This window comes from Pseudophryne corroboree, chromosome 1 (genome assembly GCF_028390025.1).
Source record: "Pseudophryne corroboree isolate aPseCor3 chromosome 1, aPseCor3.hap2, whole genome shotgun sequence".
Lineage (NCBI taxonomy): Eukaryota > Metazoa > Chordata > Amphibia > Anura > Myobatrachidae > Pseudophryne > Pseudophryne corroboree.
The window spans coordinates 627,955,670-627,971,378 of NC_086444.1; the positions used below are offsets into that span (position 1 = coordinate 627,955,670).

Below are 15,709 nucleotides of genomic sequence, written 5' to 3' on the forward strand. Positions count from 1 at the left end.
TTCCCCCATAGAAAGGGAAGTAGTGGTAGCGGCAATTCACAAGCTATTTCTCCAGCAGGTGGTGGTAAAGGTTCCCCTTCTTCAACAGGGAAAGGGATACTATTCCACAATGTTTGTGGTACCGAAACCGGACGGTTCGGTCAGACCTATATTAAATTTAAAGTCCCTGAACATTTATCTGAAAAGATTCAAGTTCAAAATGGAATCGCTCAGAGTGGTCATTGCAAGCCTGGAAGAGGGGGATTTTATGGTGTCTCTGGAAATCAAGGATGCTTACTTGCATGTCCCCATTTATCCACCTCATCAGGAGTACCTCAGATTTGTGGTACAGGACTGTCATTACCAATTCCAGACGTTGCCGTTTGGTCTGTCCACGGCACCGAGAATATTTACCAAGGTAATGGCAGAAATTATGGTGATCCTGAGAAAGCAAGGAGTCAGTTATCCCATACTTGGACGATCTCCTCATAAAGGCGAGGTCCAGGGAGCAGTTGCAGATCAGCGTAGCGCACAGTCAGGAAGTGTTGCAACAGCATGGCTGGATTCTGAATATCCCTGATTCCTACGACGCGTCTGCCCTTTCTGGGCATGATTCTGGACACAGACCAGAAGAAGGTGTTTCTCCCGACGGAGAAGGCTCAAGAGCTTGTGACTCTAGTCAGAGACCTCTTAAAACCGAAACAGGTGTCGGTGCATCACTGCACGCGAGTCCTGGGAAAGATGGTGGCATCGTACGAAGCCATTCCCTTCGGCAGGTTCCATGCGAGGATCTTTCAATGGGATCTGTTGGACAAATGGTCCGGATCGCATCTTCAGATGCATCGGCTGATCACCCTGTCCCCCAGGGCCAGGGTGTCTCTTCTGTGGTGGCTGCAGAGTGCTCACCTTCTCGAGGGCCGCAGGTTCGGCATACAGGACTGGGTCCTGGTGACCACGGATGCGAGCCTCCGAGGGTGGGGGGCAGTCACTCAGGGAAGAAACTTCCAAGGGTTGTGGTCAAGTCAGGAGGCTTGTCTGCACATAAATATCCTGGAACTAAGGACCATATTCAACGCCCTGAGTCAAGCGGAGCCCCTGCTTCGCAACCAACCGGTGCTGATTCAGTCAGACAACATCACCACGGTGGCTCATGTAAACCGCCAGGGCGGCACAAGAAGCGCAGTCGCGATGGCGGAAGCCACCAGGATTCTTCGGTGGGCGGAGAATCACGTGCAAGCACTGTCAGCAGTGTTCATTCCAGGGGTGGACAACTGGGAAGCAGACTTCCTCAGCAGGCACGACCTTCACCCGGGAGAGTGGGGACTTCATCACGAAGTCTTCATTCAGATTACAAATCAATGGGAACTGCCACAGGTAGACGTGATGGCGTCCCGTCTCAACAAAAAGCTACAACGGTATTGCGCCAGGTCAAGAGACCCTCCAGGCTATAGCTGTGGACGCCCTGGTAACACCGTGGGTGTTCCAGTCGGTCTATGTGTTTCCTCCTCTTCCTCTCATACCCAAGGGGCTGAGAATCGTAAGAAGAAGAAGAGGAGTGAGAACAATACTCATTGTTCCGGATTGGCCAAGAAGGTCTTGGTACCCGGAACTGCAAGAAATGCTCACAGAGGACCCATGGCCTCTGCCTCTCAGACAGGACCTGTTGCAACAGGGGCCCTGCCTGTTCCAAGACTTACCGCGGCTGCGTTTGACGGCATGGCGGTTGAACGCTGGATCCTAGCGGAAAAAGGCATTCCGGAGGAAGTTATTCCTACGCTGATAAAGGCTAGGAAGGACGTGACAGCAAAGCATTATCACCGCATATGGCGAAAATATGTTGCTTGGTGTGAGGCCAGGAAGGCCCCTACAGAGGAATTCCAACTGGGCAGATTTCTGCACTTTCTACAGTCTGGAGTGACTATGGGCTTGAAGTTGGGATCCATAAAGGTCCAGATTTCGGCCCTATCCATTTTCTTTCAAAAGGAACTGGCGTCTCTTCCTGAAGTTCAGACGTTGGTTAAGGGAGTGCTGCATATTCAGCCCCCTTTTGTGCCACCAGTGGCACCTTGGGATCTCAACGTAGTGTTGGGTTTCCTGAAATCCCACTGGTTTGAACCACTTAAGACCGTGGAGCTAAAGTATCTCACGTGGAAGGTGGTCATGCTATTGGCCTTAGCTTCGGCTAGGCGTGTGTCAGAATTGGCGGCTTTGTCATGTAAAAGCCCCTATCTGGTTTTCCATGTGGACAGGGCAGAATTACGGACTCGTCCACAATTTCTGCCGAAGGTGGTGTCATCTTTACATTTGAACCAACCGATTGTGGTGCCTGTGGCTACTCGTGACTTGGAGGATTCCGAGTTACTAGATGTGGTCAGGGCTTTGAAGGTTTATGTAGCCAGAACGGCTGGAGTCAGGAAAACTGACTCGCTGTTTATCCTGTATGCCCCCAACAAGTTGGGTGCTCCTGCTTCAAATAAACCGTTGCCCGCTGGATCTGTAACACGATTCAGCAGGCTCATTCTGCGGCTGGATTGCCGCATCCAAAATCAGTGAAAGCCCATTCCACAAGGAAGGTGGGCTCTTCTTGTGCGGCTGCCCGAGGGGTCTCGGCTTTACAGCTTTGCCAAACTGCTACTTGGTCGGGTTCAAACATATTTGCAAAATTCTACAAGTTTGATACCCTGGCTGAGGAGGACCTTGAGTTTGCCCATTCGGTGCTGCAGAGTCATCCGCACTCTTCCGCCCGTTTGGGAGCTTTGGTATAATCCCCATGGTCCTTACGGAGTCCCCAGCATCCACTAGGACGTTAGAGAAAATAAGATTTTACTCACCGGTAAATCTATTTCTCGTAGTCCGTAGTGGATGCTGGGCGCCCGTCCCTAGTGCGGACTTTCTGCAATACGTGTATATAGTTATTGCTTAATAATGGGTTATGTTATGTTGGCATCCATTGTTTGATGCCCTGTTGTTGTTCATACTGTTGACTGGATAAGTGTATCACAAGTTATACGGTGTGATTGGTGTGGCTGGTATGAGTCTTACCCGGGATTCCAAAATCCTTTCCTTATAATGTCTGCTCTTCCGGGCACAGTTTCCTTAACTGAGGTCTGGAGGAGGGGCATAGAGGGAGGAGCCAGTGCACACCAGATAGTACTAAATCTTTATTTAGAGTGCCCAGTCTCCTGCGGAGCCCGTCTATTCCCCATGGTCCTTACGGAGTCCCCAGCATCCACTACGGACTACGAGAAATAGATTTACCGGTGAGTAAAATCTTATTTTATCTCCCCAACTATATAACAGATGAAAGTGGGGGCACCTTTGTTGAAAAAGGGGTGTCCCCTCTTTCAAACTTTGTATTAATATAGAAATGTATGCATATTGAGCAGTGTATCAGCACTTCCGGGGAATAGAAACATAGAATTTGATGGCAGATAATAACCACTTGGCCCATCTAGTCTGCCCCTGGTTTGTTTTTGGGGGTTTTCTCCCCATATTTTTTTTTTATCTCAAACCTTGTTTGATCCTCATTTCTTTGTAAGGATATCCTTAGGTCTATCCCATGCATGTTTAAATTGCTCTACTGTCTTGGCCTCTACCACCTCTGATGGGAGGCTATTCCACTTGTCAACTATCCTTTCTGTGAAGAGTCTCCATTTGAACCTCTTGAGTCTGTGGACCTTAAATGCCTTACGCTTAAGGTTGTGTTTCTGCTGGCTATTACCTCTGCTAGGAGGGTGTCGGACTTGGGCGCTTTGTCCTGTCGTCCACCCTTTTTTGATTTTTCACCGTGACCGGGCAGTTCTTCGAACTCGCCCCGGTTATCTATCTAAAGTGGTATCTTCTTCCATCTAAACCAAAAGATTGTGGTTCCGGCTTTTATCTCTTCTGGGTTTGTCTTCCAAAGAAAGGTCTTTGGATGTGGTACGGGCTCTCCGTATCTACATGGATGGACTTCCTCTATCCGGAGGTCAGATACCCTTTTTATACTTTTTGGTTTTCACAAACATGGCTGGCCTGCGAATAAGCTAAATTTTGCCAGATGGTTTAGAATGATTGCACAAGCCTATGCACAGGCTGTACTCCAAGCTCCTGGTGCTATCATAGCCCATTCTACTTGGTCTGTTGGTCCGCTGACCAATTGTACAAGGCGGCTACGTGGTCCTCCGTGAACACGTTCATTAGGTTCTTTGCCTTTGATACTTCTGCCTCCCATGAGGAACTGCTTTAGGACATCCCTGATGTATTCCCTGTGGAATCCCAGTGTACCCCGCTGCAGAAAAGGAGATTTATGGTAGGCTTACCATAGTTAAATCTCTTTCTGCGAGGTACACTGGATTCCACAGGGCGCCCACCCTGACGCACTTGGCTTCTTTGGGTTTGTATGGCATTAGCTGCTGGTCCCTTCTCCTGTCGTGAGAATGTGGTTCTATGTGACTAACATCTGCCGTCTCTTTTATCTGCTACTGCATTGGACTGGTTAACGAAACTGATCTCCAGTGCCGGGAGGTGGGGTTAGAGAGGAGGCGGTGCAGCGCATCCTGGAAACAGTCAAAGCTTTAGCCTATTAGTGGCTCGAATCAAGATCCAACGCTACACCCCGATGTATTCCCTGTCTGCCACAAATCTCCTTATTTCTATAGGGGAGATTATGTCTGTCTTTGCCCAGTTTTGTTCTATAACTGTTGTTCTAATTGTAAAGCGCAACGGAATATGCTGCTCTATATAAGAAACTAACAAATATCTATCTATTTAATCTAATATATATATCTATATATTTTGCTCTGATTTACCCGAACCTCCTTATTGGCTCATGGGCGTCACGTGTTTTGGTTAGCCAACAAGAAAAATCCAGAAAAAAAAGAACTTTCGATAATTCTGGCGTTAAGAACCGAGTAAATCCGAACCCGCTCATCTCTCTAAAAAAAAAAAAAAAAAAAAAAAATATATATATATATATATATATATATATATATATATATATATATATATATATATATATATATATATATTCAGATCACATACCTCCCTCTGTGTCCTACCTAGCTCTATATCTACAAAACATTACTGTGTTTGAGTGTATGTGTTCTCAGCCTTTACAGTGACAGACAGGGAACAACTTATTTTGGCAAATTCTGCAAATTACTTAGGTGAAGCTGCTTAAGATATTTGTCGGGGTAATTCCAGAATATCTGCATCTGCTATCGCAGCTAGGAGAGCATTGTGGCTGCGTTCTAGGCATATGGATGCAGAATCCAAGAGGGCTGTAGAAGCTCTTCCATTTTCCGGAGAGTTCCTTTTTGGTAAGGAATTAGACAAGCGCATTTCACAGGACACGGGAGGAAAATCCACTTATCTCACAACTCCGACTATACATACAAGACGTCCATATACAGGTACTTCCTTTCGAACAGCACAGGCCTTTTGAGGAAGAGGAAAGACTACACCTCAAAGAGGTAGAGGATGTGGTAACCTGCAACCTGTTGCCAGTAACCTAAACCTGCAGAAAAGACTGGCATGACGAGCTCCCCTCCCACCTGGGAGTATCCACGGTGGGGGCCCGCCTTAGAAATTTTCAGGATGCTTGGTTTCTAAGATGCACGGATCTGTGTGATCGCAATCTTGTATCCATGGGATCAGTGCTCGAAGTGGGCTGGTATGCACCGGTATGGCATACCGGCATTTCTTTGAGCACTGATTCTGAAGAACACCACAGCATCGAGCTCTTGCTCCTATGTCCGCTGCACTACTATTTTAAATCTGCCGCGGCCCGCAGCCAATCGGGTCCAATGCTGCTGTATAATAAGTCCCTTACAGTGTTGCTGTGTTGTCCTGCATCAGACCAGTGGTAGTGTCTTGGACATCAGTTAGTCCAGTGACCATTAACAGTGGCCTATTGAAACGGATTTTTTATGTAATCCGACCTGTGCCCCTTGCCCTGGTGGTCTAGTGGGGTCCCTGTATGGCCACAGTGTCCACGCCAACGCGCGCGGTCCGTCTCCTGGAGACCGCGCCGGATTACGATTTGCAGCGGGTCCTGCCTGGGGGACCTTATATGGACACCAAACCCCACGAGAATCCGACAGCAGGATAATGATGTTTTGCCTCGTTCTGGTTTCCGAGTCAGGTGGGAAAACCCGAGCCAGGCTCGGAACCGGACTCGAATGGTGAAGTTCGGTACGGTTCGGTTCTCTGAGAACCGAACCCGCTCATCCCTAGTATTTATATGTTTACTTCAGTTTCATTTATAATCTTTGAACATTATTGTGATTATTTTATGGGATTAAGAAAGTATAAGAATTTGGGGCACTCCAAATTAATAGAAAGACATTTCTAAAAACTATTAGAGAAAAAGACAAAAATGTGCCACCTATTTCAAGGCATTGAAGATGGGAAATGTCAGGAATGCGTTCTAGTTGAAGTCTTTGATATTACTATTTTCTGATGATCAATTCTGACAAATTTTATTGGCAGACAGAGAGAGAAAAAAAGAGGGAGATGTACTAAGCCTTGAAAAGTGATAAATGTCACTGTTATAAATGACGAGCCAATCCTAACTGTCTTGTTACAGGCTGGGTTTGAAATATGACGGTTAGGAGCCGGTTGGTTGGTACTTTATTACCGTGAAATGTATCACTTTTCAAGGCTTAGTACATCTGGCCCACTCTGAGGGAGAGTGTAGATTCTGTTGTGGCCCATCTAATTGCTGGCAGTTGCTATGCAAACGATTTATTGAACAGCAGTAGTCTACCATTTGTCAGAGTCCGATTACTTCAATATATAGCACTTTAAAAAAGAAAAGCTTATATTCTTTATTCTTGTGCAAGTTCTTAAAGAGAGCAGTAATGTTTTTTGAGAGGAATAGCTGCTATGACAATATTTTCTATGAGGAGATATATATATATATATATATATATATATATATATATATATATATATATATATATATATATATATAGGTCGCACTCACGTTTTGATCATAGTCCATCCGCTGGTGGGGTGTTATCCAAAGAGGCTCTCACGAACATCCAATTGTATATAGCAAAGAAATGGAGCACTCACCAGTCTCAGCATTTACATATGCACCAGATTTATTATATTGACAGCATGATCCGGTTGTACCTTACAGCATATACGGTAACAGATGTACCTTCCAACATACAGGGTATCTCAAACGAATGGTTAAGACCGTTTTCTTTGAAAATCATTGAATATCTCCTGATGATGGTCTGCAAGGACCGAAAACGTTTGAGATACCCTGTATGTTGGAAGGTACATCTGTTACCGTATATGCTGTAAGGTACAGCCGGATCATGCTGTCAATATAATAAATCTGGTGCATATCTAAATGCTGAGACTGGTGAGTGCTCCATTTCTTTGCTATATATATATATATATATATATATATATATATATATATATATATATATATTACAAAGAGCTTGTCGAAGTGTGCAGATATCCAATCATGCTAGAAATTTGTCATTAAAGGTGTAATAAATGGCACTCCAATCCAAACTCAACCATAATCTCAGGGATTTATTAGACTGATGTTTTGGGTCCACACAACTCTTTTTCATGCAGGAGCATTGTGCGTGTGGTGTTTTTTTTTTTTTTTTTTGGGGGGGGGGGGGGGGGGGGTTGATCTATTCTCTATCACTGGATAACACTTATGGCATAGATCCCTCTATGGGCTTGACACAATCTCCATGGTAACATTGTTTTTTGAACCCTTTTAACCCCTAGTGACGGCTGGGAGCAGAACGGCCTTTATGAATTCTTCAGAGCAAAAATGAGGGCACGTCGGAGAAAAGGCCAGGATAAGCGCAACAGGTGCGAAGGAAATATTGTTATTGTGTAATCCATGTTGGTATTAGGAAGCTTACAGAACTGATGTGATGCAGCCTCATAGGGGAATACATACTATATTGGCGGCTTGAGCTAATCCACCCTCGATGTTTGCTACGGATAAACCTCAGGGGATGGTGGCTAGGGCGAACCCCTAGTGCCTAACCCTAACACCCCCACACCTGACCCTAAGGCCCTAACCTTAAGCCCCACCCTGATACTCCTCTTCGGGATGTCGACTGTCTGTGATCTGGTAAACTCATCCCCTCACAGGTAATGCATGCTGCTGTTTAGAAGTCATGTGTAGATGGGATACATGAAAATAAAAGGGTCAAGTGTGAAAATGTTTTTTTAGTCAAAGTATTAAAATAGTGGATCCCCTTTTACCATTGATGTAAATCCTAAGGAGAGTCTTTAAATATGACAATGTTATGGACTAGGCTTTATGTAAGTTATAGGTTTCCATCATGCTTAGCATTTATTTAAAAGTAAGCAAAGAACACAAGACACAAAAACATGGGATTGAAGAGATCTAGCAAGTGATCAGATGTTTAATGATAGCATACATCAGTGTAACAGAAATCAAAGAAACCTTGAGCATGATCAGTGACCTTTCCTAACTATTCATACTTGTTATAGTACCTGTCATCTATGTATTAGTTGGATCTCCCCAAGGTCACCTGTAATTTGATGTAAACTACTCTTTCAAACTACTCATTCACATATAGCTATCCAATAAGGAGCTAAATAGTTCCAGTACTTATCCAGTTACATGGTTTTGGTTGTAGAATTTTCTCCCCAAACTTTAGTTTCCCTTTTACACGTGACCCATTAAATTTATTACATTTATTGCATTTTTGTACAACAGTAAGCTGTAAAGGTAGATAACACTATGATCTAAGACATTTGCAATTACACTTTCAGCATTAACTAGCTAACTGGTGCGGTGGCATGGGTTTCTGGCACAGCCAGCCAGCTGGGCTGTTACTGACATGCCATACTGTTGCGTCTCCTAGCTTTTACAGAGAAAATCCATTCTGCATCTTGTCCTCAGACAGTTATGTGGCAGTCTCTACCTGCCAACCATGCTGATTTTGCATTACAGAATGATGTACAAGCAGAGATCCGCTACAGCAGTGGGGACTTTATCATCAGTCCCCCCCTGGCCCACTCTCCGCTGTGCTCTGCCTTGGCGAATAGGATTTTGTATTAGAATTGGGTGGTATCTAGAAGATTTGGATTGGGTGCTGGGATTAATGCATGGTAAAGAAGTATTGCCCCACGGATGGCCAGGGTGGTTATGCTGCTAACAAATCTATTATTGCTATGGGAGTAGAAGCCACTTCCTAGGCGCTTTTTTTTTTCCCAATAAAATATTTCAAAACATTTAAAAAAAAAAAAGATTCTTCGTTCAAATTCAACAATTTAAAAAAATATTGTCTGTGCTTAAACAATTTGAACTGTAATATGTATTGCATTAGTGACAGTAGGAAATGCAGTTTATGCATGGATTATTTTTTATTTATGATCTTCAATGACTCGCTTAAATCAGGCGTGGTTCCCAAAAACTGGCGTATAGCGGAAGTAGTGCTGATATTCAAAAAAGGGAAGTAAATCTGAACCGGGTAACTATAGACCAGTTAGTCTTACATCTATAGTGGGGAAAGTACTGGAAGATGTTTTAAGGGATAGTCTACCGAAGTTCCTTGAAGCCAATAAGGTTATTAATAAGAACTAACATGTATTTCTGAAGAATAGATCATCTCAAACTAACTTACTAGGCTTTTCTGAAACGGCGCGAACCTAGATCTGGGTAAGGAGATGGATGTTTTCTCTTTAGAGTTTGCTAAAGCTTTCGACACAGTACCGCACGAGAGACTTATCTATAACAAGAACTGGGGCTAGGGCACACAATATGCACTTGGGTCAGAAATTGGTTAGATAATAGGGAGCAGCGCGTTGTGGTAAATGGAACTTTTTCAAATTGGACTAAGTGGTGTGCCACAAGGGTCTGTACTTGGACCACTATTGTTCAACATTTTCATAAATGATCTAGCATTAGGTCTAGAGAGCATGGTGTAAATTTTTTCAGACGATACCAAACTCTGTAAGGTTATAAATTCAGAGGGAGACACTGAGTCTCTTTAGAACGACTTATTTAAACTGGAAGCATGGGCAGCAAAATGGAGAATGAGGTTCAGTACAGACAAGTGTAAGGTAATGCACTTTGGTAGCAAGTACAAAAATACCACCTCCGTATTAAATGCGGTAAAATGAGGGGATTCTGTACTGGAAAAAGACTTGGGCGTTCACATAGATAATAAACTTAGTAGCTGTACCCAAAGTAGGATTGCAGCAAAGAAGGCAAACAAGGTATTAGTATGCATAAAGCGGGGAATTGATGCAAGGGATTAGAGCAGTGTTTCCCAACCACGGTCCTCAAGGCACACTAACAGTCCTGGTTTTAGTGATATCCAGGCTTGAACACAGGTGACTTAATTAGTACCTCAGTTATTTTAATTTAACTATCTGTGCTGAAACCTGGATATCACTAAAACCTGCACTGTTGGTGTGCCTTGCCTTGAGGACCGCGGTTGGGAATGCCTGGATTAGAGTGTTATACTCCCATTATATAAATCCCTAGTGAGGCCACATCTTGAGTACTGTGCACAATTTTGGGTACCATACTACAAATAGGATATCCTGGAACTAGAAAAGGTTCAGAGGCGGGCGACCAAACTGATTAAGGGGATGGGACGTGATTAACATTTACAAATATATAAGGGGCCAATACACAGAGTTTGCGGAGGATCTGTTTTTGGTAAGATCAACACAAAGGACACGTGGACATCTGCTTAGGTTGGAGGAGAGGAGATTTCACACACGGAGGCGAAAAGGTTTCTTCACAGTAAGGACAATACGTGTTCGAAATTCCCTGCCTGAGAGAGTAGTCATGGTGGACTCTGTCCAATACGTTTTAAGAATGGGCTAGATAAATTCCTAATGGATAGGATATACAGGGTTATGGTGAGTAAGTCACGCACTATAGTTTAAAAAAAAAAAGTAATAAACTCAACAGCCGACATTCACAGCCGATAAGATTAGTTCTAGTGTAGGAGACCACAATTAGGTTGAACTCGATGGACAAATTTTTATTTTATTTTTTTTCAGCCTCGGAAACTGTTACTATGTTTATTTCACACACACAATTGCTTGGAGTACTTCATGTGCAAGGCATTGGATAATCGTAATCCATGTTTTCACCTAACCAATGATAAATAGCAGGATTTTTTTTTTCCTACGTAAATCTAGAATATGTACAAGTATGTATATAGGTAAGCTATGTTTCCAACATGTGGGATTCTTCTTGTTCTCAGTCAAGGCCTTTACATATGTACACATCTTACATATACTACTACTGAGAGAAGACTGCTCCTCACAAGTACGCAAGCTGATCTTAAACTACCTTTTTGCCTCCCTCACACTTTCAACATCATTAGATCTTTGCATTGAAGACTGCAGTTCAGTATTTATTTGTTAAGCTTATGTTGGTTGTTTTCTTCAACTTTTTGTTTGCTGGTAGGCCATCAAGATCCCAAAGTCGTTCAAAAAGTCGTGGACACTCCTCCTCCCGTTCCAACTCTAGATCTTCAAAGTCCTCACGATCTTACTCTAGGTCTCGGTCAGGTTCTAGGTCACGATCCAGGTCTTATTCTCGTTCGAGATCCAGGTAAGGCATGCAGCAATCTACAAGATGGATCTGTAGAGAACGCATAGCTTTAAATCATGTGGTCATGCTTAGGCATAGATTGTGTTTGATATATTGAGAACTACATCAGTTCAGGAAATCCAATTCTGGGGCTTTTTTTGGGTTCTTACATATTTGATATGCAGAAAAATGTTCTGCTTTGAGTCCAGAGAAGTGGTTCGAACAATATTCTGTATGGTTATAAAAAAGGTAGTGCACAACTAACTTTATCATTATTGATTCAGAATGTAAATGGCTGGTTTACAAAATAAGAAACATGAAGGCTGGCTAATGTATAATAGGTGTAATAGCCGTCCTCGCCCCCCCGTTAACGTCTGTTTTGGGATGCCATTCAGTTATCCAGACTTCTTTGCTTTGTTTGTTTTGCATTATGTATCCTTTCGTTTCAGGAGTAGAAGCAGGTCTCGCTCCTCTCGCAGTCCTTCAAGGTCTCGTTCTCGATCAAAATCCCTCTCTCCTGGAAGACGGCGCAGGTCTAAGTCTCGCAGTGCCACACCGCCGTAAGTAAACAGCAGTGAATATTATTTTTCTGGATAAACACACTGAATTTCCAAACAAAGACATTTGTTTATCTAAAAAGACATTTGCAAAAGCATTGTACCGTTAAGACCGTTTTGAAAAAATAGGTGATACTGCTACAGCTTGTTACAGGAATTTGTTGCTGTGGATTGGCATGGTGTCATGGCTGGGATGGCAGATTGTTTAGGCATCTCATATTTGTTCAACTTGCATCTGGAAGGGGCAGAATAAACAGGATTGGTAGTTACAGGGATACCTTGGTGGCAGGGGCTCTTTGCTGGCCAAGCCTTACTACCTATGTAGTGAATGGGCTGATTGGGTTTGTTCCATTTGGAGCCTTCTATACTCTGTTTCATATGTGTTTCTCTTACGTCCTAGAGGATGCTGGGGACTCCGTAAGGACCATGGGGTATAGACGGGCTCCGCAGGAGACATGGGCGCCTAAAAGAACTTTCTAGTATGGTGTGCACTGGCTCCTCCCTCCATGCCCCTCCTCCAGACCTCAGTTAGATCTTGTGCCCAGAGGAGATAGGGTGCATTACAGGGGAGCTCTCCTGAGTTTTCTGTAAAAAGAATTTTGTTAGGTTTTTTATTTTCAGAGAGCTCTGCTGGCAACAGACTCCCTGCATCGTGGGACTGAGGGGAGAGAAGCAGACCTACTTCTTTAGAGTTAAGGGCTCTGCTTATTAGGCTACTGGACACCATTAGCTCCAGAGGGAGTCGGAACACAGGTCTCACCCTGGGGTTTCGTCCCGGAGCCGCGCCGCTATCCTCCTCACACATGCCGGAAAAAAGAAGCCGGGTGAGTATGTCAGACATAAGAAAACATCAGGCGGCAGAAGACTTCAGATCTGCGCGCCATTGCTCCCACACTTACACACACACACATGGCACTGATGGGTGCAGGGCGCAGGGGGGGCGCCCTGGGCAGCAATAAACCTCGTTTTAGGCAAAAAAGTATGTCGTTAGGCTGCGGAGGCAGTAAACTACGGATCCCCGCCATTTTTTTTCAAATTCACGAGCGGGACCGAAGCCTGCTGCGTGAGGGGGTGGAGCTTAATCCCTCAGCACTAACCAGCGCCATTTTCTCCACAGAGGCTGCAGAGAACGCTGGCTCCCCGGACTCTCCCCTGCTGAGCATCGAGGGCTGAAAAAAAGAGAGGGGGACACATAATTAAGGCGCAGTGAGTGGGGAAATCTATATATATATATATATATATATATATATATATATATATATACATATACACGCTATCTGGGTTTTTTTTTTTTTTTCCTGGGTCAGTTGGCGTTGGTGTGTGCTGGCATACTCTCTTTCTGTCTCTCCAAAGGGCCTTCTTTAGGGAATTGTCCCCTTATAGTTATATCCCAGTGTGTGTGGGGTGTCGGTACGTGTGTCGGCATGTCTGAAACGGAAGGCTTATCCAAAGAGGAGGTGGAACAGATGAGTGGTGTGTCTCAGTCGGCGGTGCCGACTCAGGATTGGATGGATATGTGGCATATGTTAAATGCTAGTGTAGCTTCACTGCATAAAAGACTGGACAAAGCAGAGTCCAGTGCGTCGGCAGGTAATCAATCTACGGATTATACCGACTTTCAGGACCCGTCGGGGTCTCAGAAACGTCCCTTCTCACAAATAAGGGACACATACCGACACGGACTCTGATTCCAGTGTCGACTATGATGAAGCAAGATTGCACCCCAGGGGGACAAAAAGTATTCAGTGCATGATTATTGCAATAACAGATGTTACATATCACTGATGAGCCCTCGGTGCCCGACACGAGGATACACATGTTTAAGGGAAAGAAACAAGTTATAAACTTTCCTCCTTCCCATGAAATTAATGAGTTATGTGAAAAAGCATGGGAAGCTCCAGATAAGAAACTGCAGATTCCCAAAAGGGTTCTTATGGCGTACCCTTTCCCTACACAGGACAGGGTACGTTGGGAATCCTCTCCCACAGTGGACAAAGCCTTAACACGCCTTTCCAAGAAGGTGGCGCTACCGTCCCCTGACACAGCGGCCCTCAAGGACCCTGCGGACCGCAGGCAAGAGACTACACTAAAGTCTATCTACACTCATACTGATACTTTGCTTAGACCGGCAATTGCGTCGGCATGGGTATGTAGTGCAGTAGCAGCTTGGACGGATACACTGTCAGCTGACCTTGATACCCTAGATAGGGATACAATTTTGTTAACATTAGCTCTTATTAAGGACGCAGTCTTATATATGAGGGACGCTCAAAGAGACATTGGTTTACTGGGTTCAAGAGCCAATGCTATGGCTATTTCTTCAAGAAGAGCCTTATGGATCCGCCAATGGACGGTGGATGCAGACTCAAAAAGGCATATGGAGGTTTTACCTTACAAAGGTGATGTATTGTTTGGGGACGGCCTCGCGGACCTGATCTCTACAGCTACCGCGGGTAAGTCAACCTTTTTACCTTTTGTTCCCCAACAGCAAAAGAAACCCCCACAATATCAGATGCAGTTCTTTCGGTCGCATAGATCCAGAAGAGGTCGGGGCTCCTCTTTCCTCGCCAGAGGTAAGATTAGAGGCAAGAGGACATCTGCTGCGGCTGGTTCCCAAGAGCAGAAGTCCTCCCCGGCTTCCGCTAAGTCTACCGCATGACGCTGGGGCTCCCCTGCGGGAGTCCGCACAGGTGGGGGCACGCCTTCGACTATTCAGCCAAGTCTGGGTTCAGTCAGACGTGGACCCTTGGGTGATAGAAATAGTCTCCCAGGGCTACAAGCTGGAATTCGAAGAGGTGCCCCCACGCCGATTTTTCAAGTCGGCCTTACCAGCTTCTACCCCAGAGCGGGAAGTAGTGCTAGCTGCAATTCAAATGCTGTGTCAACAGCGAGTGATTATCAGGGTTCCCCTGAGCCAACAGGGAAAAGGGTATTATTCAACCCTATTTGTGGTTCCGAAGCCGGATGGTTCAGTAAGGCCCATTTTAAACCTAAAATCCCTGAACCTGAACCTGTACCTGAAAAGATTCAAATTCAAGATGGAATCGCTCCGAGCGGTGATAGCCTGCCTGGAAGGGGGGGGGGATTTTATGGTGTCACTGGACATAAAGGATGCTTACCTTCATGTCCCCATATATCCCTCTCATCAGGAGTACCTGAGATTCACGGTACAGGATTGTCATTATCAGTTTCAGACGTTGCCGTTTGGGCTGTCCACGGCCCCGAGGATTTTCACCAAGATAATGGCGGAAATGATGGTGATCCTGCGCAAGCGAGGAGTCACAATTATCCCATACTTGGACGATCTCCTGATAAAAGCAAGATCAAGAGAGAAATTACTGGAGAACGTGTCACTCTCTCAGAGAGTGGCTTCAACAACATGGGTGGATTCTCAATCTACCAAAGTCACAGTTGGTTCCGACAACTCGACTACCGTTCCTAGGCATGATACTGGACACGGAACAAAAGAAAGTTTTCCTCCCGTTGGAAAAAGTCCAGGACCTCCAGAACATGGTCCGAGAAATACTAAAGCCGAAAAGAGTGTCAGCTCATCAATGCACTCGGGTTCTGGGGAAAATGGTGACAATTTACGAGGCCATTCCTTTCGGCAGGTTCCATG

At 44.8% G+C, this 15,709-nt stretch overlaps 1 protein-coding gene across 3 annotated transcripts in view; it reads left to right on the forward strand.

Moving 5' to 3' along the window:
- The window catches only part of CHERP (calcium homeostasis endoplasmic reticulum protein), a 142,394-nt gene that overhangs the window by 82,491 nt on the left and 44,194 nt on the right, over positions 1–15,709 (forward strand). For all 3 annotated transcript variants that reach the window (XM_063914510.1, XM_063914508.1, XM_063914509.1), the window contains exons 13-15: positions 7,723–7,809; positions 11,408–11,554; positions 11,983–12,093. In XM_063914510.1, coding sequence (XP_063770580.1) covers positions 7,723–7,809; positions 11,408–11,554; positions 11,983–12,093 — 345 coding nt within the window. The remainder of the gene's footprint in view (positions 1–7,722; positions 7,810–11,407; positions 11,555–11,982; positions 12,094–15,709) is intronic.